The sequence below is a fragment of the Calonectris borealis genome, chromosome 3 (genome assembly GCF_964195595.1).
Source record: "Calonectris borealis chromosome 3, bCalBor7.hap1.2, whole genome shotgun sequence".
In the NCBI taxonomy this organism is placed as follows: domain Eukaryota; kingdom Metazoa; phylum Chordata; class Aves; order Procellariiformes; family Procellariidae; genus Calonectris; species Calonectris borealis.
The window spans coordinates 98,237,120-98,265,081 of NC_134314.1; the positions used below are offsets into that span (position 1 = coordinate 98,237,120).

Consider the following 27,962-nt stretch of genomic DNA (forward strand, 5'->3'; position numbering starts at 1 on the left):
AGCTGGAGGAGAGCTGGAGAAAGGGCAGGTTTTCTGAAGGATGGTCAGAGGCAAACCATTTAGGAATGTGAGAGGGTAACTGTCCTTGACATTTGCAAACTGGCAAGCGCTGCACAGCAGCATCCAGGCTGTAAACATAGAATACGTCCAGTACTGCAGCTAGAGTTTAGCAGTTGTTCCCTATTCAGTCATTCACAACTGACTCTCTTTAAATAAATACTTCTAAGAACTACAAATGTACCAATGAGCATGTCCAGCTCTTACAAGAAACCCATCATCCTTCAAGTACCCTATGGCTAATGTTTTACTCTGGACGCTGGCTTCCCGTCATAAAAGTAATCTGAATTCCAAGCATTTAAAAAATGATGACTCAAATTCAAGAGAGATAAGGTTGGTTTACAAGGAAATTATAAGATTTAAATATTTGTGCATGTGTGTGTACATTTATACATGCACACATTAGAATCATCATGCACACACACAAACACATGGGGCTCAGAAGTCTGTGCATCTGCCTTCCCATTGCTGAGTTTTTGTGAACAACTGGGACATGACTTCGAACTTCTCGAGAAGTTTTAGAGTTAAAAAATTAAATTTAAAAAAAAAAAAGGAAAGAAAAAGATGCAGACAGAGAGAAAGACAGACAGAAAGGAAAGTATGAGTCTCACCTAACCACATGACTCCAAGAAACTAAGGCTTTCACAATAAATATCGTATAACTCATGATAAATTTACAAGAGTTACCAGCACTGCAGTAAGATAAACCATTTTCTCAGTTTCCGTCATTAGCAAGTACATTCCTCAAGTTGGGATGGATAAAATTATACTGATAACAGCACTTCAAACTGCGTACATGCTTTGACTTGGCAATACTGTAATACAGAAAAAGAAGGAAGAAAAAAAAATAGTAGTTATCCCTCAGAAAGTTACCCCTGCCAGGATTTAGCATACCCATAATTTTACTGCTCTAAAAGGCCCTTGCTAGCACGGGAAGAGGGACAAGACAATAAAAACCAGAGGACAGAAGTAGGTTACAAGCGGTAGCAAACATTATCAATTTAAACTGCTAATGGCAAGCTCTGCTGTTATATTTTTATCATTGCTTTTCTGCAAATTACTTTTATCAGTGATAATTTAGCTTTTATTTCATTATCTGGCACAGCAGACAAAAGGAAAACAGATTTGTTTTACAGCAGCTCCAGCACTTGCTCTGTCCATTAACGTTGACAGACGAAGGTAAATTAAAGCTCTTAGACCACATTTTCAGCATATGTGGTACCGAAACCTCTGTATCTAACCAATATGTGTTTCTAAAGGCGAACAGAGTGCATGCTAATGCTTTTATTCTCTCCACACAGTTAATGGAAGTTTTCCTATTTTCATATTTCATATTTTTTCCCCATTCAGTTCTATCTGCCTCCAAAAACATCTCAGGGCAATTGGGGAGAATCAATATTTTAAACAAGGAAATTACTACATTTCAGTCAGCTGAAGAGTAAAATAGCACTTTCCTTCCTTCCAGCTTTCTTAAGACCACAAAACCACAGAGTTGTGTTTGATTAAAATATTAAATATGCATAAAGAATCCTTGAAGGATGCTACGTTGTTCCAATGCTGCTCTTCATCCTTGTTTTAAGGCATGTTTTCAGCTATTCTACTTGCTTCAACAGAGGTAAACAGATTGTTTTATAACTTTCATCTAAAATAATAAACTTATTTATAGAAGCTAATGTAGCTACACAGCTGTTCTAGGCAAATGGTGGCCTTTCCATTTAAGTGATAGTATAATGGCTTTGATTACAAACAACTTTATAAGAAAAACAGCAAAATATTATCGACTGCTCTAAAAATGCAACTAAATAGTCCTTAGTAATAGTCATTCTCCTAAGTAATAAAGTCACTTCTGTTCTTGCATGAAATATCCTTTCATCCTTACTAAACGAAAAAGTCATATTGGCAAAACAGAATTTCAAAGTCTGAACAGACAGCCAGGTGTTCTGGCTTGCTTCGAAGACTGCCTGTGCTATCATTAAAAAAAAAAAAAAGATTCTTTAATTCTAGATATTTGGGACAGTTTTAATTTGTGATATACAGACCACATAAAAGGGTACTTTCTCAAAGGCAACAAATAATGTCATTACTGGTTAAGTCTGAAATTGCCACCACGACCCAAGCATAAACATTTATTAAAATACAATGTAAAATTAAAAGCTAGTGACAAAGTATTTCAAAGAAAGAATATTCTACTTTATAAAAGCAAAATTAAAGAGTTCTGCTACCATAATTTCTTTAATGACTATTCAGTTTTGTGACAAATTATGCGCTGATACTGTCAAATGCCATTTCATTTTCTAATAAAAACTTTTTCTCAGAATAAGTTTTTTAAAAGCCTGAAATAAATTTAGTTTAGTTTTTACGTCCCTTCAGCAATCGTTACATGACCAATTACAAACAAATTTTATTGCTGGGGCAGGCCACATTGATGAAAATAGATTATTATTAAAGCACATGGAAATTTGGAAGAGCAAGAAAATACTTCTTGGACTTCCACCAAGGCAACTTCCAAGCACAAACATGAATATAATTTAATCATTTCCTTACAAGCAGGCTTGGCTACAGGGCTCCCAAAGCAATGATAAAAATGAAGTCACAGGAATGTATTTTAAGAGACCTTTGCTGAGAGGGGGGAGGAGGAAGAACATGGTAGTTGAATATTTTTAACCAGCTTTCCACAGATGGGTCTAAATCAAGCTCTTATGATTCTTCCCTGTCATAACCCACTACAGAGGTTAAAGGTTGAAGCTTTCCCAGAGGTTCACTGTGCATAACAAATACTAAAAGTTCCCCAAATTTAGTTTATCTATAACAGCAAAAGTGCTGTGGCCATTTACATCCCCTACAGTCCCATTAGTATTGAACAGGGCATAAGCAGGGCAGGCAAAAGCATGAAATCTCCACATTTTCAGTTAGTTTCTTTACTCGTGCCTGCAAAAGTTAGTGCTTCTTACACTCTTTAAAACGTGCTGTGAAAGGATGACAAAACAAATCCTTTACTGCAAACATACAGATATTTTGTCATAAATAGTGCATTTTTTCTAATGTATTAAAATGATTAGTGATCTACTATTAAGCATTACAAAGGGACTGGGGGTGTGACATTTTTTTTTGTTTTGAGCAGAGGTCCAATGAATAATTTGAGTAATTTGAGATTGTGAGCTCTGCAAGCTGGACTGGAGGAGCAAGTTCAATACCCTACGGCTAACCTGGGGGAATCCTGGGGACGTACAGTCGGTGGGAGCTTGGCCCCTCTGCCAAAGCTGAAGCCTTTGGCTCTTACGCCAGGCATCTGACCTGTATACTATTCCACGTTTATAATTTACCTTAAAACAACAGCAGGGAAATTGGTAGGAGAGGGAGGGCTGTTGAATGAGTGTGCTGAACTGTCTAGGAAATCATCATTCCAACCGCAGTTAGGACTCTTTCTTCTAAAACTGCCTCCAGTCAACCAATAACATAAACTTTTCCTTGAACTGTTTGAAACACTTAAAAAAAAAAAAAAAGACCCAATATACTGGAGATTGTTCCAGAAGGAGCTACCAGCACGACCAAAAGGGCAAAGAGAAATACTGAGTTTCACAAGACATTGTCATCATCAGCAAACTCAATTTAAGGAGATTTTTTTGCCCCAAGCTGTTCATACAGCATTGGGAAAGAAAAAAGGGACATTAATGATGCTGCGGCACATGGTGCACAGCCCGACCAGGATCAGGGAAGAGTCGAAGGGCCTGAGGACGCAAGTCTCTTGCTCCACCAGCCACCCCATCCCCAGCCACCCACCCTCCGTGGCATTTGCTGTGGGCACGCAGGTGCTGCAGGAGCCATCGTCAAACACTTGAAGGTTGAAGTCTTCACAGTACAATGTGAATGAGAATTTAGCTTCAGCTGGTTTTGTGAATATAGTTGGTACCCGTAAACCTATCCTTTTCACACTCAGGCGATCTTTGACATTACTGTGCCCTACAAATATCCAGAACTTGTTTGGCACACGATGATGTTTTAAAAACAAGAACAGCATTGTAATTATGGTTTTGCTTTGTATATAAGTAGTGGTAACCACAAAATATATTTAAGGCTATTTGCTGTATATGCAATTCTATCTAGCACATAAACATCCCTCTCTTAAACAGAGCCTATTTCCCCACATCAGCTACCCTGGTGCACCCCCAGCTTTTTGGAGCGCACATCACCATCTCCTCTCCTCTTCGCTCCCTGCCTACACCAGCGTTCTCCTGCCTGGCAGTGCCTCACTCCTCCTCCTGCAACACCCTACAAGTCTCCATCACAGACTTTACACTCTCCAAATAATAACAGATGCATAGAAGAGTCTCAGCATCGGCATATGCTAAATGTCCTCAGTTCCTCAGTAAAGTCACCCTACAGGAAGCAAATGCAAATTACTGCCTTCCATATAGAAGGTACAGTCCTGGGGACCTTGTTATTAAATCATTAACCTTCACCTTTCATTTTACCTGTCTGCAGTATTCAAATGTTGCTTGAAATAGACTGTGTTACTATTTCCTCATGCTGCAATTTGTTACCAAGTATTTCACTCCATTGACTGAACAGTAACAAACAAATGAGAGCACCAATTTTTAAGCAACAAGAAAGAAGTTCAATAACTGTTGCAAAAGTTAACAACAGGGTCCCCATAATCCTTGCAAAAATCTGTTTGTTCATGATGCTTATTCAATCCCTAAAACAAGAATTTCAAAGAGCCCTAAATGCTGTTTTCTCTGCCTTCCAAGGCTATAACTCTGCACCCTAATGATGCTCCAGTTTATCAGGAGATGATGCTAGCCATGGCTAGTATCTTATCTCTGTAATCCCTCAGTGTTAGGCCAAGGCTAGAGTTGTGCTAAGGGTAAAATGTGCTTTGCTGTGGAAAAAAATACATGCCATTTGGAGAAAAGGCGGAATAACTCTTGGAATAATCATGGTTGCTAGTAGCAAATGTTTATTTTCCTGCAAAACAAGCAAAGCGGAAGCAACAAAAATACTTATTTTGTAAGAGCCCTTATAAACCATCAGGCTGAAAGTTGGTTCATACACATATTAATGTTAAATATACAATGATGAGGATGTCTGCCCAAAAAGCATATATGGCGACTGAAATCAGCAGGAGGGGTTTTTGCTGACAATTTGGATAGAATGAAAGTAAAGCTGGTTTGCCTCTTAAGGGAATTTGTGCCCCTACTTCTTCAACCCTTTCTACCCTCTTGGGGTGTCCTTGTCTACAGAGGAGTACACAGGAACAGCCCTGGTGGGCCAGGTGAGGGGTTGATGTAGCCCAGCATCTTCCCATCAGTCCATTTCAATCAGCAGACACCTAGGGAAGGACACAGAAAGCAGAGCGATGCTTCCCCAAAACATTCTCCCAGTCTCCGCACGCTTGTCCATAGACCTTCACCCAAGTACTGTCCCCAAGAAGGTCAGTTCAGTGAAACCTCGAGTGGCTACAGACGCTTTTGATGACTGAAGTCTAGCATATACCCAAGCCTCAGCAAAACTCTTTGAAACTACATGCTGTGGAAGGCCAGCACGACACTCAGAGCTGAAACTGCTCGTCAGCTTTCTTCACTGCTCATGGTCCTGTCCTGCCAGCCCTCCCATGTAGCAGGTAACCTACAGCAGTCTCCTCAGGAGAAATTCGTGCTGGTGAGCAGGAAGGGCAGAGCCCCCTTGTCCCTTCCCAGCCCCCAGGCAGCATTGGTGCTGCATATGCCCCCTCCACCTAAAGACAACCTCACCAAGCCTGCAGGAGCCCTAGCACCAGCAAAAGAAAAGCGTACCTCTTGTCCTCTGTCGAAGCTCCCATTGCATTAAGCTTTTCTTTGGCTTTCAAAAATGTTCCCATCCTTACTTAGTAAAGGAAACAGAAATTCTTTTTTTTTTTTTTTTTTTTTTTGCTGTTTAGAGAAACTGAAGTGTGAAAACTGCGTAAGATGTCATTGTTCTTTCTGGGACTTTTTTGTGGACATTTCAAAAAGGTGCATTTTCATAATTTTATTCCACTGCCCCACCCCCATCATCTCCTAATGCTTTTAAAAACCAACCAAAAACCAATGCACCGTAAGTGACAGTAACTTTACTATTCACTTCTGCTTGTCCTGCAGATCTGACAACCAGAGAGCTTTTCAGATCTCTATTTTTTGTAGTATGGCTAAGAGTACACTTCCTCACCATAGCATATGCTGGGTTTTAATATTAATTTTACAGTTTTCATTTCACTTTTTCAAACCACATCCATTTAAGCTTTTTAAGCATACTTAAACATACAAGTGTAGTAATTGTTATTATTAAGATCTATCCTCTAAGAGGCTAAGTATACTGCATTACTACTTCAGACAGTAGGAGAAGCTGTTCCAAAACTCCTGAGGTCCTCAGTACTTAGCAAGACCGGATTTTATTGTGTACAATAAAATTGTTATTACACACCTACAGCATCCCCTCATGTGCACAGCTCTCTAATTACAGCATACAAGTCACAATATTGCATGAAACGTGGCGCATTTTGTGGTGATGTCACAAGTTTGGCTTTTCCTGCTGACAGACTACAGCCTCTGGGCAAGTTCATTAAAAAAATTAAAATGATAAGAAGAAAATAAAATAAATATCAGCAACTCTTTCTCAACTGTGATACCCACATGAGGAGTATCTAAATAAATTCAGAAGTATGTCCCATTCCCCTCTGCACAACACCTGTGAAGAAGTTTACAGATGTCGCCCACTTTGCCAGCTGCAGAATGCAGTTCACGGAAAACACTCTAATGGTCTTTGGCATGGTAAGCATAACCCCGTTTCTGGTGTTTCCAGTTAGTCTTTACACAGTCTCTTCCGCAGATAAGAAGTTTATTCTCACTCCTGTAAAAGTTCAGCCTGAGAAACACTGAGCAAGACCTTCAGCTTCAGGAAGGGGCAGGCATGTAGGGCTGAAAACACCCAGCGCTAGGCAAGCTGCTCCCTTCTGCCTTTATCTGTGAGCACAGGCATTCTGAAAGTGCGTATCTGCCCTAACACGTCCTTCAAAGGAGAGCGGTATCTCACCGCACCAAAAGCCGAGTGACGGAGGCTGCTATACCCCTCAGAGATATCTATCGCTCCCCTCCTGTGGCGAGACACATGTGGACTGACGATCAGCGTCCTTAACACGAGCTCGCATGAAGCTCGAGACGTGGCCATGTACTCAGCCACACAAGCAACACAGGGTGTTCCCCAGCTTCGAAAGTAGATTACTACGTACAGCTACACGCTTGTTTACTTGACCGAGATCCATATTTAGACACATATACAAGTGCACAATGCTGTTTATTCAGACAAAACTCCCACTGAAGGCAGCGGGTATGTGTCTGCCTATGCAGCTGAGGATTAAACCCTTATATCTTCTGCAGCACCCATATGCTCATTTCTAAGTCATTATAGAAAAAGAAAAGAAAAAAAGAAAAGCAGGGAGAATATGACCATCTGACTGTGGACCCCTCTGACACTCGGCTACATTTGGATTCAGAGAGCACGTGTGCCTCTCTAACATTGCCGATACACATACTACGGCTCACTTAGAAATCGAGGCTTGCAATTCTTTACTGGTTGAGCCCATCTATTTTGACCAAGAGTTTCTAAACCTCTTTATACTACATGCTGAATAAATTTCCAACTCTGTGACTTTATAAGCCAAAACATTTTTTTCTGAAATCTTTTAAAACTGCTCAGATGATTTACAGGAGGGGCAAATATTTTTTAAAAGAAACAGACTGTTGGGTCCTAAAATTTCTCTCTAACTGCTTCCATTTAGAGGGGAAATCCCTCATTATTGACCATGAACTGTGTTCTCTAGCTGGCTAAGCGATGCTCAGCCCATCACCTTTTGTAATTCTTACGCTTCTTCCTTAATCTTAGGGCCAACCCAGCATCAGTTTACTCCTACCATGCAATTCACATTTATATGCCTTATCCAGGACACCAAACCCAACAGTGAGAAGCAAGCTTGGTACTGGCACATAAAGTGGCTTCTCCATCACCAGCAAAACCATGTTGAGGTGAACCTCGTTTATTCAGCATCCATGCTGCTGGAGCTGTATGGTCAAGCCGTACTAGGAACTCTGGCTTAGCATCCATCTGCCAAAAATGCCGTCTATTCAATACACGCCCCCCAGAAGTGTTAGTATGCATAATACCATAAAACGGTCTGCTAGATGTCGGTAGTATCGCCACTGTATTACCTTGACAATTCTCCAAGCATTATATCAGCTAGACTGTAGTCATTAAAATGTTGATCCTAAGAATACAAGGTAATAAACCACTTTTAAATGGCAGCAGAAAAGCTGCCTCAAAACACATTAACCAGTAAAAGTGTATTTTCCATTAAATTAATCAGATTAATAGACAGTGTTGCAACAAGTCATGTGTAGGCAGCATGAAATTTTTTATGTCAAAGTTACTATGACAACTGGATAACCTGGATTCAGGGAAGAGATGACAGTATGAGATGATTTAAACAAAATCTCGCATAACTGTGATGACTAAGTCAATTCTAATGCTTTCCCTTAAAATGATTCTTCTGTTTCCTCACAGCAGATAGCATTTAACTGGAAGATCATACAAGATCTGAGAATTGTAACACACAAATCGGTAAAGTCTATTGAGTAAGTTTACAAACACACTGAAGCAACTATTGTGTAATCTTTGCTTTTCAGCTTTTCAAAACGAAGCCAAGAACGGGGTTGCCAAAGAACATGAGTAACAGTTCGAAAACTGCACTTAGAAAGGGGGTCCTAGAAAGTGTCATGTCAGATGAGCGTCTTTCTGAAAATGAGTTACTGACAAACCTCTGTAATTACAGGCAGCGTTATATGTGTAAATACACGCGCAAAGAGAAATATTTAAAAGATAATCAGTATAAATGCAGAGTTATGTGGCACAAACTGCTACGAAATTCACTTCCAAAACATACATACAAATAATCCAGGCTAATAAATGGTAAACCTTAATAAATACATTTGCTTCAACAGTAATGCTAAATTAATGCATATTTTAACAGCAGACAACTGCAGAAACAACTTGTGTGAAAGCATTAAAAATCAGCAGAATGAAAAGACTATTTTCTTAAATACCTTGACTTGCTATCCTTGTCTTAAAATTAATACTCGGGATACCTGGAGCACATTTTCAAGGCAAATGTAAGTCACTTTTAACTGAGTGACTACTAGCAATGGTGAGAATTTCACAGCGCTCCGAAAACGTGCTCATTCGTCAATACACCGCTCGAGGTGCTGCCTCCCCCCCTCTTAATTAACGCCTATATTTGTTATAGAAATTAGAGCAACGGCGGTGCATATTTCAAAGGCGCAGTCAATCCGAAGTCATGCCTCGCGCTTATCTCGGTCACGAGGCTGCGGCGGTCAACTTTATTGCCTTCAGACATGTCGGCATCGCCATACGCCCCTGCCGCCGGCGGCTTCCCCGCGGAAGGGCACTTCCATTGGCGTCACTGCCGGGACGCCTCCTGCCACTGACATGGCTCAGCCGCACGTTTGCAGGACTGGCCTTTTAAAAAGTCAACTGAATAAACTGGGCAGTGACCAGATCAAGCCGCAGTTATACAAGAAGCAAGGAAATATTATGCAAGACCACAGGAAGTCAGAGGAGACAGCATTCTGGGCAGGCCTGGCAAGGAGTCTGTGTGAACTTCAGCTAACAAGCAAAGCTCGGTCATTGGCGCCAAATTCAGCAGAGAACATTCCCAGTGCTGCAAAGGATAACACTCCCCATGTTTTTGCCAGTGGGCTTCGTTCCAGGACGCCATGTACCTGATGAAATGCAGATAAACCTGAGTCTTATTTTTCGCCAAGTCTTCACTTATTTTTAAAATTTGGAGCATATTTTTGTCCAACATTTGTTAGAAGTGGCAAATGGTTTGTTTTCATGGCTTTGCTAATAGACCGCTTGTTCTTACGCGCCCTGTAATTTCAACTACAATAAGTGACCTACAAAGAAAACGTTTGGCAGAAGCCTCATGTTTTCCACGCATCTTGCCCATCTCTACCTCCAGGCACTCTGCTAATAGGATATGTGAGGGTTATGGATTCCTTTTCCCTTGGCATTTTAGAATGACCACTGCAAGCGCACTTGGCGCAAAAAGATGACACCCACCTCACACACAACTACACTATTTTAATCCGCTTCCATGCAGAAAGTAATTGGGGTTTTTTGCACTTTTGAGAATTACCTCATCCAAGTCCTACCTGGAGAAGACATCCATTAAAATGCAGTGAACTTTGTTTCCAAAATGGCTGAAAAAATTGGCCTTAACCTGGTAAACGTTCATCATCTAGCAATACATGAGTTCAGAGAAGTGTTATGCTTTGTTCTAGGATTCACCTTGAAAACATCAATGATAAAAGGTTGGAGGTGGGAATCCATTTTGAGGTTCACACACACACACTGCCAAATAAGAAGCGCAGCATGCAAAGTCTTACACAACACAAAACAATTACCAATTGTGATAAGTGTAGACAAAGCATTCTCAAGAGAATCTATTTTATGTTTGTAATCGCCCTCAAAAAATACACAATAGGGCTCTCCTTCCAGCAAATACATAATACAAACAAAACAAATACAAACAAAAACCAAACAGTAGTACTGCCTTGACTGGGGGAAGTGATCCTGAGAAGTATAATACATCTCCAGTACGTACCGATTGCCAATGCCAATGAACCGATTTTAAAAGTTTTCATCATTACCATCGCTTATGGGAACAACAAACATACGCAACTCTTAACAAGAGATTCCCATCTTCCCCACGGTTCGCACATGAAAAGGTTCCCATAACCTACCGCTTTTGCAAAAATAATTAAATGAGCACCGCAGCAACACAGGAAAGTGAAAATGTTAGTGGTGACAATGCCTTCATTGTTACTGCTGGTATAACAATGCCCCAAATTAATCATGAACCTGACAACCAGCACCAAACGCACACACAGTTGGACCTCTCCAACCAAAACAGACCTTCCTACAGCTGGATCCGGAGTTACAGCTCTTCAGAAGTACCGTTGTTTCTCCAGTTGAAGCCAGCAACTCCTGTCCAGCAGAAAGAAGTCCAGCTGCACTTCTCGGGGCCCGAGTCAAGCATACACTGGTGGTTTTAATGTGGCCAGTCTAGAACATCTCGCAGCATCAAGTGTTAGTATTCATCATAGCTGCACAGCAGTTTCTTCATCCAAAACCAGTAAGGTCTAAGCACACTGAAACTCTCGGAGATGCCCAGAGCAAGGAAAAACATTTTATCTGTACCTATTTCTACCAAATCGCAAGGCAAATATCTCACGGTGAGTTTTTAAAACGCCACAAGAGCTAACTAGTGAACCATGCTACAAAAGCAACGAGCTGTTGTGCAAACAAGGGCACTAGCAAAGCCACGTTTCTCCAGGCTCTGCCGACTCCTGTTGGGCCCTGGTAGCGGTGGCACAGCGAGCTGCAAGCGTGGAGCTGGCTGGAGTTACTGCCCCGAGGGGGCACCTGTGACTCCTTCAGCCATGGCAAGTCCCTGGTCGCTACAGGAGACTGCTGCAGCCTTTCCCTGAAGCGATTACAACGCTGTTTCTGAACACCTATTCCTAGGAATTTAATATCCTTGAGATCTTTACAGCTCTGTCAGGAATCGAAACAGAGACACACTGTAACAGTGTAAGCCTTGATTCTTTAAGAAAACAAGCTGTAAGAGGATAGTTCTTCTAATCATTGTCTCATCTTCTATTAAAAGTAAATCTTCTATTAAAATTTCTTTTGATGACTGCATTTCCCAGTAGCTCACCCAGCCAAAATCCTTCTCTGACCTTCCCGTATGCAATTCATAGTCAGCTACAGCAAACTGTAATATACCTACCGCCACAAGCAATAAAGCATTTACTTTCTCCGGGGTGGAGGGGGAGATGTTTTGACTCTCAATAGCTAGTATATCTCTAGGTTGAGGCCTTCTCTTTATTTTCCTTCAGTACGGTAATTTCATATTCCACAGCTTCACTGTATGTCCTACAACAACTCCCGGTATGTGAGCCAACTCAATACTTTCAAAAACAGAGTGGAGTGAAACAGATTTGCCCACCAAATATTGCCTTCTTACAACTTTGTAAATCAGAACTGACTTCCTACACATATAACGGTATAAGAAGAGATGCTTGCTCCGCTTTCCTCATACCTTACCGAGTGACCATTTCATTTGCTTAATCCACCAGCTAACAGAAGTAGAACCCAAGTGGCACGATCATGAAATTCCCTTTTAAGAGGAATAAAGGTTCACACTACACACAGTTCATATCATATTTTCCTCAAAGGTATTTTCACAAAGCAGTACACAGAGGTCTCAGACAGGATCTGAACCCCATTTTGATAAAAATTCTACTCATATTATTAGACTTTAAAAATTTTGGAGCTGGAGTTATTTCGGTACAAAAGCCAGAGCACTCAATCTGTTAAGTAAGGTACAAATAGAAAGTAAGAAATCCGACCAACAGGAGCACACAGCTCAATGTACAAATGACACGGTAGGCTCATTCCACAGCTGTAACCTACTCAAAATGCAATACAACATGAAATCATTTTATGCTTGCACTGTATTCATCACATCAAGTCCCTCCAAAAGAACACTCTGTAATGACTTCATGTTGGGATGATTTGTTCTTAAAGCTTTTAATAGGTCAGGCTGCAGACACCCTTCCTCTTTCAGCTCTGTCTTTAGGTGGACCTCTGCTCCACATTAGCCATCACTGCACCTGAAATCCCTACTGTGACCTGCAGTGCAGACTTTGCTCCCTGCTCATTTTATTCCACAGGTTGGAAGAGCACTGAGAAGTCGCTACTTTTTGAATAAGCACCATTTGCTGTCATCCGCCTCCTTTAAAATAAATTAAAAAAAAAAAAAAGTCAGAAAGCAATAGTGCTGGTCACTGTGGTTCGTTGCTTCATGCTTGCCTTTAGAGAAGCTGGAATTCAGTTACACCGTGTTTATGGTGGCGTTTATGTTTGGGGGGTGGAGGATGTTGTCCTAAGACTTGGCAGGCAAAAGGAAAGGAGCGGTGCTATACAGATAACACAGCTTCTTGCATTATCTTCTTCAGGGCCTGCGTATACAGTATGCAAAGCTGCCAATAAAAGCCTGTATAAAATGTTTGGCTTTTCTCAGTGTCTTTTCTTTACACTGTAGAACGTGCCTGCTCCCTCTTCAGGCCTGCCCTGCCACCCATACGCAGGAGAAGCCTTAACATGAATGAAGATCCACAGGCTTCAGTCTACGCGGTCTATGTGGAAGAGCTTGCGTACGCTAACCTCTAAACCCACGTCAGATTAACCCTGCAATTTAGCACTGCTTTCCCTTCTTACAGCTCTCAGTGCAAAGAAACTGAGAGCAAATGACTGCTGGCTAAAACCCTACTGAACTCCCCCATCTGCAGAAAAGACTGGGTTTGCTGTGACGGTCAAACCCTCCTGTTCATTCTTGTTGCCCCACGAGTTGCTCACTTGCCTGCTTCGTGATGAAATCTGAAAGAATAAGGGGTTTTATCATCTCCCAGACACTTCCAGGGCATTGCAATCCCCTGCCATCACCACCCCATCTCCTCAATTGCTTGGGGGCGTCTAAATTGCACATGGATCTTATAGGACAGGAGGGCCAAATTCAAAGGTGAAGCAAACGAAGGCGTAGCAGGTGGGTGTAACCTACATATTGAGAGATAATATGGAGTGGTGCAGTAAAGAAAGCAATTAACCAAGCGATGTAAGAAGAGCGAGAGATAACCAAACTCCTTCCATTTGACAACCCCCTGTTTAAGCATTTTCAAGTTAGGTTTATCACACAAGCTTCTTGCCAACATTGCTACAGCATTGTGTTAGGCATAGAAATAGAAAGTCCCTACTTTAAAAAGTTTACAGTCTAAATAAATAAGACACACAAAGGGTGGAAGGAAGGATATACTACCATCCCAGTTTTCCAGACCGGGGAGCAAGGATAATGACGGAGATCGGCCACCCCGTCCAGGCTACGTTACCAACCCAACGCCCCCAGTCCCCAGCAGGACAAAGAGCCGGGGCCGGGCGAGCAGGGCCTTCGGAGAGGGTGTGGAGGGGAAAGGCGACGGGAGACGCAGCTGCAGAGGCCAGAACTGCTTGCTGAAGCTGCTGTTCAGCGGCCAGGTCAGCAACCAGACGTGGCTTTCACAGCCAGCTCTACCGAGAGCAGCAAACAAGCTCGAGAGACAGAATCCAAGAAATGGTTTTATTCAGCTTCGCTGCGCTTTGGCCCAGGTCCCCATGCCAAAGAGGCTTTGTTCGGGCCAGCCACGCGGTTAACAAACAAAAGTAGGGTTGGGGGGTTTGTTTTTCTTAAATGGGAAATAATGGGTGTTTCGAAACACCAGCATTAAATTTCCCTCAAGATATCTGCACTTGCTTCTATTTCATTTTCAAGCCAGCACATGCCTAAGCAAACGGGATAGTCCCCTTTTGTGAATCACTGGGAACATAAATACGGCTTTGCTGTTATGTAAAAGCCAGTAGCAGCGCTAAGACAACTTGAGCACGGAAAGGATGTTCCCATAAAAACGTCCCTCTGATTAGTAACGGCAATAAACACATCCTTCAAATAATTTTCAGGGGAAAAACCAAGAACTGGAGTTATTAACAGTAACTGATAATCTCACAGCTGTCACACATAAACAGCCCACCCGCAGCTGAACCAAGCTACGTTCCATCAGTCAATTGAGAAATCTTTCTCCAAATCACGCCTGTAAAAGTGCTGTGTTAAGCAATAAAGGGGGTCAACCCCCTCAAATGTCTACCTTTTCTTAAAAATGTAAGTAATGCTATTTTGTTAAGACCAGGCATCATCATCTTGGCTAGATGGGGTATTGGTTTCCTCCTCCACACATCTCGTGTGCAAAAGTTGGCAAATTCCAACTCTCTGCATTCCCCAATGTACAGGAGTCAGCTTGAAGGACGATGGGAAACGGGTTGCCTGGGTCAATATGGGGATACACTGGAAAAAGTAAACCAAGAGCTACATTCGTCATGGATTTCCTTTGCGACAGAGGTTTCCTTTCAGGAGGAATGGGAAAACCCAGGGACAGCTAGAGCCAATGGTAAGCAAAGCCCGGCTGCTCCTGCAAAGACGGCTCTTCCCTGCTGGTGAGGGCAACATGCAGAGGCCTTTCCCAAAGGCTCACCCCTTCCCAAAGGCTTTCCTTTTCAGAGAATTGAGCAAATGCAGCCTTCCCAGAAGAATCACCTGGCAAAAGCTCTACAGGAAAAATACCAGAAACCAATTTCCATTCTTCTCTCACAGGTGACGAAATACACTGGGGGCAACTGAGTCCTTAGTAAAAATCCTGGAGTGGAGCACAGCTGTAATTGGTCACTGGGTTTGCATTCCAGAGAAATTCTGCCTAAGGAGTCGTGGCATGATAAAGCCACTTAATGTTGAACTTCTTCTCACACATGTATGTATGATGCTGCCATTCCATGGATCATTCAAAAAACATTTTTGTTTTAAGCAAGCTTCATATCAGCTTGAAGCCAATACTCTCCATAATTACCTAAGAGTCTGAAGATACTGTCATTGCCATCAGCTGAGGAGTATGTTATTTCATCATAATGGCATATAAAAATCTAACCAGGCACAACAACGCATACAATCTCAGAAGATGTTCTGGTACTTGCAACAAGTTTTGGTTACAAATTGCATGACAGCTAAAAGTTTGGCACATTACTAGCAACACTCTCCATTTACAAATGTAGAAATACAGAGAGAGGTGTTGGTGTTTTTTTAGTGTTTGTTAATGTCACAAAGATCTTTGAAGTATTGTGACAGCAAGTACCCAATAACACCAAGCATTTACTGGCAGAGAGGGTGATACAATTGTGAATGAATGGACAGGGCTCGAAGACCAACACCAGCCACGAGAATGTCCCAAACACAATGACTGAATAGGGTTGCTTTGTAGCTTATCATACAAATGCAAGTCCGAACAACAACTGTGATACCAAGAGTTTAAGTACCTTTTTACGGCAGTAAAGACCTTAGATATGCTAATGGTTGAAACAAAATACAAGGAATGGTCTACTTCCACTACGTTAATAAAAACTGCCTAATAACCATCCCACTTCATACTTCCTTCAGCTTATTACCTAAGCAAATATTTTTCTTTCAAGTCCATGAATATATCTTAAAGTAAAAATACTCTACAGTAACTTTTGAACACTATTAGAGACTTGCACCAAAATTTTCAGCATCCCAGTGCTGAGATTTTTAAAAGTTCATAAGCCTCCGACACTATAAATTAGCAATATCTTTCCCTTTTAAGAAAAGAAGAGCAATAGGGCACATTTTCTGGATTTCATGCAACTTATTCAGGCCATTGTATTGGCTTCTTAAACTGAAGTAATTCAGCAAATCACCTTCTGTATATTAAATAATATATACTAAAGGACTCAGAAGCTGACTACCTAAAGAAAACGCATGTACTAGGCAAGAGGTGGATATCAGCTGGGATCACTATATTTCAAGATATCATTATATCTGTTACTTAAAGCAATAGCTTTCCTGCGAAAGGCAAACATTTCTATCTCTCACCGTACATAGGCAGGTTTTCAAGAACGTGACTCTGAAATTATCAGTCCTTCGAGAACAACCAACTTAGAAATTCTGCAACATGCTGTTTCCATCTCTCCCACATTTTGACTTCCTTGTTTGTCATATCAGGAGCCAGTAATGCGGGCCAGGGGGTGGGGAGGGCCTTTATAGCTACGTTTTCAATTATACTACTCTCTTTAAAAAGCTGTTCACATAACCAAAGCTAGAGAAGACCTTTGTCATCGCCAAGTCACACTTCCTGCCTAACCCAATCCAAAGACGACTAAATATTTTCATCAGACCTGGTAACCTGCTCAAGCAATTGCAGTTTTTGAAAGACTGGGAGTGTTTTGAGTTCAAGGCCTCAAGTGAAGAGGGCTTCATGAGTAGTGTAGAAGGAATACCTAATATTTTGGTTTAGCAGATAAAGAGAGTCTTCCTGAAAGGAAGACAAGAACTTGATTCAGGTCAAGCCACCAAACCAGATTCCTGTATGTGTCTCGCGGCTTTCAGTAAAACAAAGAAGATCTAGAAAAAAACCCCAATTGAGTCAAACACCAGGAAAGAAAGAAAAAAGAAAAATCTTTAACTTAAAAAGAGGCTAAAGATTACTTAAGTCTCATTCAAATGAAATTTAAAACATCCAGTTTTAGATTAACAATGTAGCGCAACACAGGAATTCAGAAAGTTTATTAAAATGAAGCCAAATCTAAAATGTTTCAGCACTCTCCAAATGTTTTGACAACTTCTCAATCCCATCCCTTCATTTTAGTCTAAGACTATGTCTTGTTTCCCCTGTGCACCGGAAAATTATTTTCCAAGAAAATATTTCTTTTTACAGAAAATATTCGCTCCACCAACTGCATCCGCAGCTCTTCCAATGCTCAGTAACCCATTGTTAAAAACTTGCACCTAATATCTTACCTTCATTTGCCTAACTCTAACCAAATGTATTTTGATATATTAGATAATGAGTAACAAATATTTACACTAGATTAAGTTCACGTTTCAGTAGTTCCAAATAGTTTCTAAATGATCCTAGTAATCTTACTACACATATACCTTCAGACAGACTGCTTGCTATCAAGTGCCATAAGTTACACCCACATGATTCATCCATTAGGAGAGTTGCTCAGTATGAAAAAAAAAACTAAAAAGAAAACAAAACACACAACCCTCCCCATATCCCTCCTAACTTTAGCCTCTCCTTAGATAACACAAGGAGAAAACAAAAAGAGAGGGTCAGGCTGCTCACACTCTTCTAGCTCCAAAATGTTATTTGTAAAAGTAGCTGAACGTAGGCAGTAATTCAGATCCAAATATAAAGGGATACTGCAGCTTTCTGTTCTGCCGAGGCCGCAGAGAAGGAGATGAAAGCAACAGGGAATGAGTGATTTTTGGAAAAAAAATGAGGCAGACAAGAGAGCGCACTGTAGGACTTGGCATTCATGGCTCTTCTGTAGAAAAAAAAGAGGTGGGCACGGGACCCAAGGCCGGGCGCGCACCATCACCCCACATCCCCCACCGCTATGGCTCTGGCTTCCAGGGACAGCCTCCAGGCTAAAAGCAACAAGACAGCTAAGGCCTTACACTGGTCGTGGGCACGGCAGTGTGGAAGGTGAGAAACGGCGTCTCTCAGGATATGTTGGTCATCGGTGCAACCCTCCCCGCAGCAGGAAAGAGCCAATGGCCACGCCAGCGTGAGAGTGCCCAGCAGAAAGTCTTGCTTTCAGTTCACAGAAACTTAAGGTGGGCTTGACATCAGCCCACATCAGTAAGAAATAGCACCGTCTGCCCACCAACTATTTCATAAATATGTCCTTCATTTTACAGATCTGAAGGCCTGAAGCAGATACTCGTGAGGGAATCATCATTCTGTTACCCTCACCTTCATCTTGGCACACTGTAAAACCAGCACTGCGTTTATAGAGCAAATGGTGACCTAATCGCCACTACACCTAGTGGGGAAAACGAGCTGAGGAGACGTAGTGGTTGCTGTGAGTTATCTTAAGATCACGGTGGGGCAATAACTCCTAAGCTTACTGATAATATAGCAAAAAAACCAAGCAAACAAATCCCAGCCAAATCCCGTAAATGGCCACAGCCCGGTTGTTCTCTCCATCACAATCTTGCTCAGCCTGTCTGCTTTCTGGCCTGGGGGTTTCATTCATGTAGGTCACAGCCGGGATTTAGGGACAGGCCCCAAGAAGTGGGGGCAAGGCATGGGCAAGACACATTTTTAAGAGATGCATTTACTTCTCCTGTATCTTCTTAGAAACACCAATCAGTTGTTGAGATCTTTTTGGAAAACAGTCGGTTTGGTTCTACAGATACTCCACAAATACTTGAGATGAAAACATATGCTACTAAAAGTCTCTTTGCTTGAAAGTAGATCACTATATAAATACATACACGGCAGAATGAAGAAGCATTTGTAACTTGGGGGATGGTTCAAACATATTTGCATTAGGAATGAAAAACGCTACGGAGCTGTATTATCCTGGTTTTGTCCCACTTAAGAGCAGAAACAAAATAAGAAAAGCGTAATTTCCTGCTGTCCCAATGCACAGAACTTGTCCATAAAGCTGCAATAAGCCAGTATTAATCGCACATCCACAGGCTAACATAAAGCATTTGTAAAGTTTCTGAATTTTTCAGACAATCTTTTTGGAGGCAACACCCTAAACATTCTCCTAATCAAAGACAACTGCTGATTCCACATATTTGCGTACAGAGGAAGGGTCAAGATCAGGACACTTCTTTGACTGAAGATCAGACATAAAAATTCAACAAAGGCAAATTTGCTTCTTGTCTGGCAAAACATCTGATGAGTTTCTAAAGAATGGAATATTGAATATTGCTGTGTCATGTAATGCAATGGACAGAGAAGCATAATGGATATGTTATCCTACTCCAAACTCTTTGTAATAACAGTCAAGTAAATTCAATTACAAGTCTAACTGTTTTAAGACCTAAATATGTACATTTAATCAGAATTTATTATGGTAGATCTTGTTTCAACTGAATTTTTTAGACCTAAATAAAGTCACAGCGAAAAGAACCAAAATCATAATTAGATTTGAGCTCAAGAAGTAAAAAGCATAATTAAATGAGAGTTACTTTGGAACATTAGTTATTTATCAGCCAATTGTCCTACTGTACTTCATTAATCTACTTTCCAAATGCACAGTAAAATACAGTTTCCCATTTTACATACTTCAGAAAGAGTCTCCATGAAAAGTAGCCTTGTAAATTCACGAAAGCTGTTATTTTCCAATATAAGCAGTCAAGATTTTAACCTCAGCAGATAACTACTTTATTATATTGCCTTTTAAGCAAATGGAGCACAAGACTGATAAACGAGAAAAAAAAATTGCCAGCTGCATAATAATCATACTTGCACTTTTGCCTAATTTAAGAGAGGGGTTCTGTCAACCTTGTGCCAGCTACTAGGAGTAAAATTATTTATAACTACTAAGATATACATGACACTATGAATATTGGAGTAATTAACAGAATAGCATTTCACAAATAGCTTTAGAGAAATAAAAACATTCCATATATCCGAATTATTTTTAAATATGACCTGCCTTTGTATTGTTCATTTCCTTACTCTAACGCTTATCCTAATTGTCAGTTTTAAAAAGGTTATCCATTTGAAAATAAAAGCAAAAAGTTCAATACTTGCAGAGTTCTGCCCCCCACTACACCTAACAGCAGCTCCTACTTGGAACCTGAAAACAAAAATACTTAATGTTTATGAATCCACCATAATATAAACCATTACGGAATGGCAGAGAGATCCAGTTTTGATACTCATGATAGGTCTCCTAAATTAGCAGCATAATCCCAAAACTTCTATTAGCAGAGCAGCTCCAATATGCAAGATATTCCCAATGATCCAAACAGGATAAACAGGATAGAAGACGACCGACATCGGAAGATGAAGTGAAAAGGACATGACAAAGAAAGGTGCTGTACACTAAGGGGTGTTAGACTTTAACTTGCTCTTGGCTAGGTGCTAAACACGAGCAGAGCCAGCCCTTGCAGAGCCAGCCCTTGCGGCATCCCTGCAAAGCACAAACCCTCAGAAGCCCAGACAGCTTTGGGAGGGTGGTACACACTGGGAAGTACTCCCATGGCACACAGTGAAAGCCATTCAGCCCTCATTAAGCTCAAACGCTTCGGCTCTATAGAGGCGAAGCCACAGCAGTTGGGCAGCAGAAGTCAAGCTTTTCCAAGTAGGCCGGGCCGCCAAGTCAGAGCTCAGCCCAACCTCTGCTACGTGCCATTGCAGGCAAAGGGAGACATCCAGGCGCGCGTGCAGCCTGTCGTTCCTCATTCACGTGCCCTTGGGCCACCCTCTGGTAGAAAAGCCCTTTCCACGTCTGTAGAAACACAGCAAGGGTGGTGACTGCAGAGACCAGAAGGGGTGAAATCAAAGTGTGATGAGTACAACTGGCCAGAGTCATTCAATAGGACTTGCAAGCTTGCAATGCACCAGACTGCATTCAGGTGCTGAAACGTAAGTCCAAATTTCTTAATGTTAACATAAACATGTGCTAAACAGGCAATTTCAACAGATTGTTCGTCATGAATTCAGGAGACTACAGTTCCTTTTGATAACTCCAAATAAGAGAAATTGTAAGGGCAGATGTTAACATAGAAGCAAACAGGAGTAAACTGGGCTATGCGTGGGGAGATGCTGAGCAACAACAAAACTTGAACAATTTTTTTATGAAGTCGAGTAATCTGTGCAATAGTCTGTGAAGGAAAGCATTCAAAGCCCCATCAGCTGAAGTACATGAAGTGAGGTTTACAAGGATATAAGGAACAACCTACATTGGCAAGTGGATGGACAAGATCATCTAATTCGCCACCGTCACAGAGTAACAGGCAAGAGGTGGTATACCTGACAATAGTGCCATACCTTAAAACAGAAATCATACCGGGTAGAACAAAACTGAGACCGCACGTTTCCTGAAATCTGCAGTTTAACACCTTGGCACATCCAAACACTCACGTTTGCTGGCATCCGAATCACAGCCATTAAGAGCGAGCGACTACCTGAGCTCTGGAGAGCGGTGCCATCAGGACGTTTCCTCATCCCGAGGAGGAGTGGCCAAGAGTGACCTCAACTCGCCAGAATCACTCTCTGAAGTGGAGGTCAGTGAAAATTGAGGCACAAAGTGTCTCATTAGAGGGGCTCGACATCTAATAAAGCCCAAAGTGAAAGGGTAATTGAAAGCAGTCAGTTACCTAGTCAATAACTGGGAGGAATCCCGTTTGTTTACTATCCGGACCAGAAACAGTTGAACAGATTTATACAACATTATAACATTACATCCTTAGGGTCACAAAACAGTACCATATAATTATACAGGGACCATTAGTACGGAACCTCCCTGAGCTGCAAAATGGGTTTATTTTTCATACAGATGGAAAACAAACACAAAAATCCCCAAACAACAAAATTGAAAAGGTGAAGCCGTTGTACTCAGTGGGACCTGATTTGTCCTGAGCCTGGTTTCAAACTTTTCTCAAACACACGCTGTTGTCCATCCAGAACAGTCCATTTAACACACCATCCATTCCTAATAAAATAACTATGTCCCTCAAAAAATTCAAAAACACATGATGACTAAATAATTAAAAAACACACCAAGATATTCTACAAGACTGGGACCTATCTAATAATTGTCATTGTACTGCACAATGATCACGGATATTTTTGCCTTAGTTTTTATTATTTTGCTAAAATATGTTTTACCCTTTTACTCTCCCTTTTCCCAGTTTCTAATTACTGGCATTCTAGGAAACATCAGACTTTGTATTTAAGACTGTGTAGATAATGATTTTTTTTTAATTAAGTTAAAATAGTAATAATCTTAATAATCTCAACTCAGTATCTTGGACTAAGTTTAAATGTGAGAAATCAGCCTATTGAAAGTGTTAGAACATTTGTTCCAAAGGAAGCAACTGCTCTTCTCTATTGACAGACAGAGCTTCAGATGAGAACTTGAGGATGCTCTTCAACTTAAATGGACCATTGAAAGAATCGAAGATTATCTTCCATAGAGCATCTGTTTAACGGTAAGAGAACTGCTCCTCTAAACATATGTTCCAGAGCTGCCTGCAAATCTGGTAAACCAGATTACCCCCACCACCTTTTCTCCCCGAAATTGATTTATAAATGCTATTAGCGAGCCAGGTTAGAGTTCCTAGCTGCATATCTGGATAGAGATCAAGCAAATAATACAACAACTGTTGAACTCAAGGCAATAAATCTATTCTATAATAGTACTGGAAAAATAATAAAAAAAAAATTGCTTCAATAGGCTACATGGGGTATGTCCCCAGTAGGGATGTACATACGCGCACAGACAGGGAGGCACAAGCAAGCTACCTTAAATCCCTCATCTGATACTCTCCCAGTTCTTCCACAAACATTAATTTACACAACAATCCCATGAGCCAGATAACAATTAGCCTACTTCTGAGAGAGACAGAAAATTGTCACTTGAATGTCACAAGATTCACATAAAATCAGTGACAGAGTCAGGATTAATGTTCAAACTTTAGTCCTGTGAAGTTTCTATGTTGTATCTGAAGAGTATTTCCACAAAGCACTTCAGCGTGCTGTCCTGCAAGATTAGACAGCGCTCAATCCCTCACTGTGTTTGAAAAGAGGAGGTTAAAACTGAAGAGATTGAGTGCCTCATTAAAAAGAGGTGATACAATGAATGCAGGGAATTTTCAATATATACGCTATTTCATTCTTCTCATTCCTATAAACCTACTATAACACATTTTTATAACTACATCATACTGTACTATAATTTTTTACTCTCTTGTTCAACACAAGAGGACACGAAACATACCCATATTGATACCTAGAACAAAATACACTTGAGACAACTGTTTAACCTTAATACATTAGTGTTTGATAAACTGAGGCTAGCTACATGGAAAATGTATGGTTTGTACTACAATACTTCCCGTATTACATCGTCATAGAGTGACTCAACAAAAAAGGAGCTCTTATACAAACCAAAAAACAGTGTTTAAAGTTTAGTGCATCATCAGCTGGAAAGTACACACGACAAATAACAAGATAAAATTCTTAGTCCGTAAATCACATTGTTTATGAACACAATCTATAGTCAGAACAGCAACCTGAGCCATTAATAGACTCAGCCTTGTAACTGCCTGCTGTAAAAAACAGACCGTTTTATAAATACCCTGTTAGGAGACTTCGTGGACCTCTATACAGTTGCTTAGCCTTCACCATGTCAGCGCCCTCACTCATCCACAGGAATTGTTTACAGGCTTGCAGCCACGACTAGACACTTCTTTTCTTAATCTCCACCTGTAACTTCTGTGTTCGGGATCGTGAGTTTTATTTTGACGTTCAACCTCAAGAGCCAAAACATCCTCTTTGACGCAACTATGAAAAACTAGTAAGTTACTTCTATTCCCTTTGGAAGGTTCATTATGGCAACATGGAAACGTCTAGCTTTACACCCTCTTCAAACAGCAGCGCCCGGCAAAGCGCAGCGCCCGGCCAGGCGCTCCCCGAGCTCGCAGCCCTCGAGGAAAACTTCCCGACAGTTGAGGAACTTCACGAACCGCACCAGAGGCAAGTCCCGCACAGCGCGGCCAGCTTCTTGCGCTGGAGCGAGGATGTGTCGAAACGTGTTAGTTTTGTACAACTAGTAAGCGTTTGCATAGCCTGTCAATTACATCCACACGATTTTAATTATGAAACATGTTTTGCTAAGGGTACTACCTTTAAAACCCCCGTTCTCAACTGAGAAATAATTTCCTAGTAACTAGGTCCTAATTGATACTAAGCGAATAAGCCCTGCCATAACGTGCAGCCCGCAAGAGCGGCGGACCCGCACCGGCAGCCTGGCCGTGCCCGCCAGGTGCACCTGCCCGCCCGTTCGCCCGCAGCCCCCGCCGGGCACGGCCGGAGCCGGGACCGGGCGGCCGCTCGGGACGTGTTGGCCGGGGCAGGTGCCGCTGCCCGCAGCGGCGGCGGCCCCTCCCAGGGCGCTGCTCGCTGCGATGCCGCCCGGCGGGGGCAGCTCCCCCAGGCAGGCGCTCCCCGACTCGGCTCGGCGGCGGCGGGCGCCGCTCTTCACCCGGCGGCGGAGCGCGGGCCGCCCCGGAGGAGCCCGGCGCTGCGCCCCCGCCCCTCTCCCCGCCAGCCCCAGCCTGGGCTGGGCGAACTAACTCCCGCCGCAGCCGCTGCTGGTCCCCGCAAAGGCTCCGGAGCCCTCGCAAAGGAGCCGCGGCGCTGGGGGGCGAGGCCGCGCCGTCCCGCCGGCAGTGCCGCCCTCGGCCCCTGCCCGCGGGGAGTCCCGCCGCGGGCGAAGCGGGGAGCCGGAGGAGGAGGACGAAGCGGCCCGAGCAGCTCAGAGCCTCGCCCGCGGCCCCCTCACCTTTTCTTCTCCTTGTCAGCTGTCATCGCGGCGGCTGCCGGCTCCTGCGCCGCCTCTCGGGCCGGGAGGGCCGGGGCGGGCTCAGCACCTGCCCGCGGGACGCGGGGGCTCCGCGGGCGGCGGTGGCGGGCGGCCGGCGGTTAGGGGTCCGGTTCGGCCGGGTCGCCCCCGAGGCGGGCGTACAGTCTCAGGACACTGCCGAGGATTGTACGGCCCGCCCGGGGGAGGAGGCGGCGGCTGCGGCGCGGGGTAGGAGCGGCGCGGCGGCGGGCTGTGCGGCTCGGCGCCGCCCGCAGAAAGTTCTCACTTTAAACCTTGGGCCGCCGCCGGCCGCGGGGGCAGGGCCGGCCCCCTCCGCCCCGGACCCGGCACGGCCCGGCCCGGCCCCGCCGCCGCCGCCGCGCCTGCCAATGGGGGCCGGCGGGGCGCCGCCGCCGCGCCCCGGCCTCCCCGCCCCCGGCACCGGCCTGCCCGGCGGCGCCGCGGGGGGTCACCGCGCCGGCTGCGGCGGGGACACCCGCCCGCGGGCAGCGGGAGGCTTTCCCCTCCGCCAGCGTTTTAATTTTTTCAGTTGTTTAACTTATTTTATTGCTTTTTTTTTTTCCATAAGGCGTTTTATACCCCGGTGTCTCCTAGCACGCCTCGCCGGTGCGGGCTGAGGGGCGGCGGGCGCCGCGGCACCTGCCCCGCGGCCGCGGAGCAACTGCGGTGCTGCTCGGGACGCGGCGGCCGCGGAGCGCCTCCGGCACAGGTCCCTGCCTCGACAAGGGGCGGGCGGCCCTGCCTTCGCCGCTTGGGCGCCCAACGCTACCCAACGAGGCAGCGGGGATTGTTTAAAAAAATAAATTAAAACTTAAAAAATAATAGCAAGCAAGCGTCCTGCACGACTGGCGCTCATAGTAACGACCGTGCTAGCTTTCGGACTATGCATTTGAGCTATCCCCTTCTTGCTTCAGTACCGGTCACGCACAGAGGAGAGGGAGGGAGGGCGGCAGCGGTCGGGGTCAGAGGGATGTGCAAAGGAGGGGGGGGACCACACTTCTGACGCCTTCATAAGCCTTCCTTCTTCGCCCTGGCTTTTCAGTTTTATTTTCTCTGTCACACTGCATATTTCAACTTACGCACTTTTAAAACTCCTGGTTGTTGACGCACAGCGCAGTATGGCACTTCTTGCCACAGCCGAAGCTCATCTCACGCTAGCACCTGCTACGGTGTGCTGCAGTTAAGATCAACGTAACACCAAAGCAACTAACCTTGCTAGACAAGGGATTACAAGAATTTTTCTGAGATTATCTTTCATCACAGTAGAAACTGCAGTCTTATACTCATGTTTTCTAAGGCTTACCTTACATTTTTACATCTCAAACCAAAATGCACACCTTTGCATTAAACTGCACCGGGTTTCCCGTACTTCTGGAAAATGGAAGTACTGCAAGCAAAATGAACCAAACTAGATTTATTTCTTGGTTATTCAAATTTGAGCAATTTCCCTGAGCCGTGTCGTAGGCTGGTTTGTGTACAATGGGTCACAGGTTTTTTTTCCTTTTATACAATATGAATGTTTAAAGAAATGCATTTGGGTTTGAATTTGCATATTCTGCTCTCAAGTCTGAAAAGAGCTACACATGCTTACACAGCAACAGCCTAATTATGTGGTAACAGTTGGGGTTTTTTCCTTGTTATACAAGAGAACCTAAACAAAAGAAGCCCACAAATATTTAAAACCTAAGTAAACTTAGTCAAACAGAATTTGTGTATGCAGGACTAAATTTAACCTTCTGGGAATAAGAGAATGCAATAGGATCAAAGAGCCAAGTCACTCATTTCCTAGATTAAATAGACCTCTTCGTCCTTCATTGATCTCTGCTGATGTCAATGCTCCTTGCTGTATCTTAAAGCACTTCACTTGGATAAACAACTTGCCTTCACAAATCAGACAAGAAAAGCGTTCAACCTGGCTAAATCTAAACCATTCAGTAAATTTCAAATATTTCAGGTCTAGCCAATTGGCCTAATTCTTGTTGGCTCTGCCTACGTGGATATAGTGTAGTTGATTAACAATCTAAATCTCTTGCTCTCTTGACCAGTGAGGCCTAAGAGTGCTTTGACAACAGGAGAATTCACATTTAAGCGCCGCTCAAGAACCATCACCTGTCCTCCTCTGTGGAGACAGACTGGTGGGCTTCAACGCAGATCAATGCCCAGCAAAACCAGAATCTTGCTGCTGCCATCAGTAAGGCAAAGCAAGACCAAGTGATTCTTACAGTTCCCTCACAACTTCAGTTCCTGAAGCTGTCTATGCTATTATTTCTGGCAACTGAAATAATGGACCCCATCTGGACCACGAGGAAAACAAATGATCTGTCTTCTGGAGCTTACTTTAGTTGTTAATTCCCTCTCTTTCCCATGACTATCCAGAGAGGGAAAGATCAAATATGTATTTAATAGCACTGTCAGTCTACTTGATCCATCCTGCGACCATAAGGGACTCCACGGCACCTACAGGGATGTAGAAAGTTTTCTCCTTGCTGGAAAACAGTAGAGAGAATCACACCATTTTATTCTCAAATGCACCTCATTACTGCTTTGATCTCCTTTATGATCAGTCAATATTTACTAAGAGTAGTATGCGCCCTAAGGTAGACTTTCTCTGTTCTGAGACTACTCAGAAGTTTCAGTAGGAGCCACACTGTGAATGCATTTACTCTACAGAGGTGCAATATTTAATCTGCAGGAGATGGCAACAGCCAGGAAAGCCAATAAAACCCTCAAACTGACACTAAGGACAGTTTGTCCTATTACTGTCACCATTGTAAGAGCTCTTTCTGTTTCTTATTCCT

At 43.1% G+C, this 27,962-nt stretch overlaps 1 protein-coding gene and 1 long non-coding RNA gene across 3 annotated transcripts in view; both read right to left on the minus strand.

Annotated features, from left to right (window-relative positions):
• Nucleotides 1-25,450, minus strand: part of EPAS1 (endothelial PAS domain protein 1) — an 80,704-nt gene extending 55,254 nt beyond the window's left edge. Inside the window, exon 1 of one of the 2 annotated variants that reach the window (XM_075146870.1) lies at nucleotides 25,123-25,450. In XM_075146870.1, the coding sequence (XP_075002971.1) occupies nucleotides 25,123-25,148 (26 nt within the window). In that variant the 5' untranslated portion in view covers nucleotides 25,149-25,450. Of the gene's footprint in view, nucleotides 1-23,916; nucleotides 24,426-25,122 lie in introns of those variants that run through there. The other variant, XM_075146869.1, reaches the window with a different exon arrangement.
• On the minus strand, nucleotides 4,998-9,156 carry LOC142080826 (uncharacterized). The gene is made up of 2 exons (XR_012673132.1): nucleotides 6,496-9,156; nucleotides 4,998-5,386 (listed from the first exon to the last, which is right to left on the minus strand). It is a non-coding gene; the product is annotated as an uncharacterized LOC142080826 (long non-coding RNA).
• Nucleotides 25,451-27,962: the final 2,512 nt, after the last annotated feature.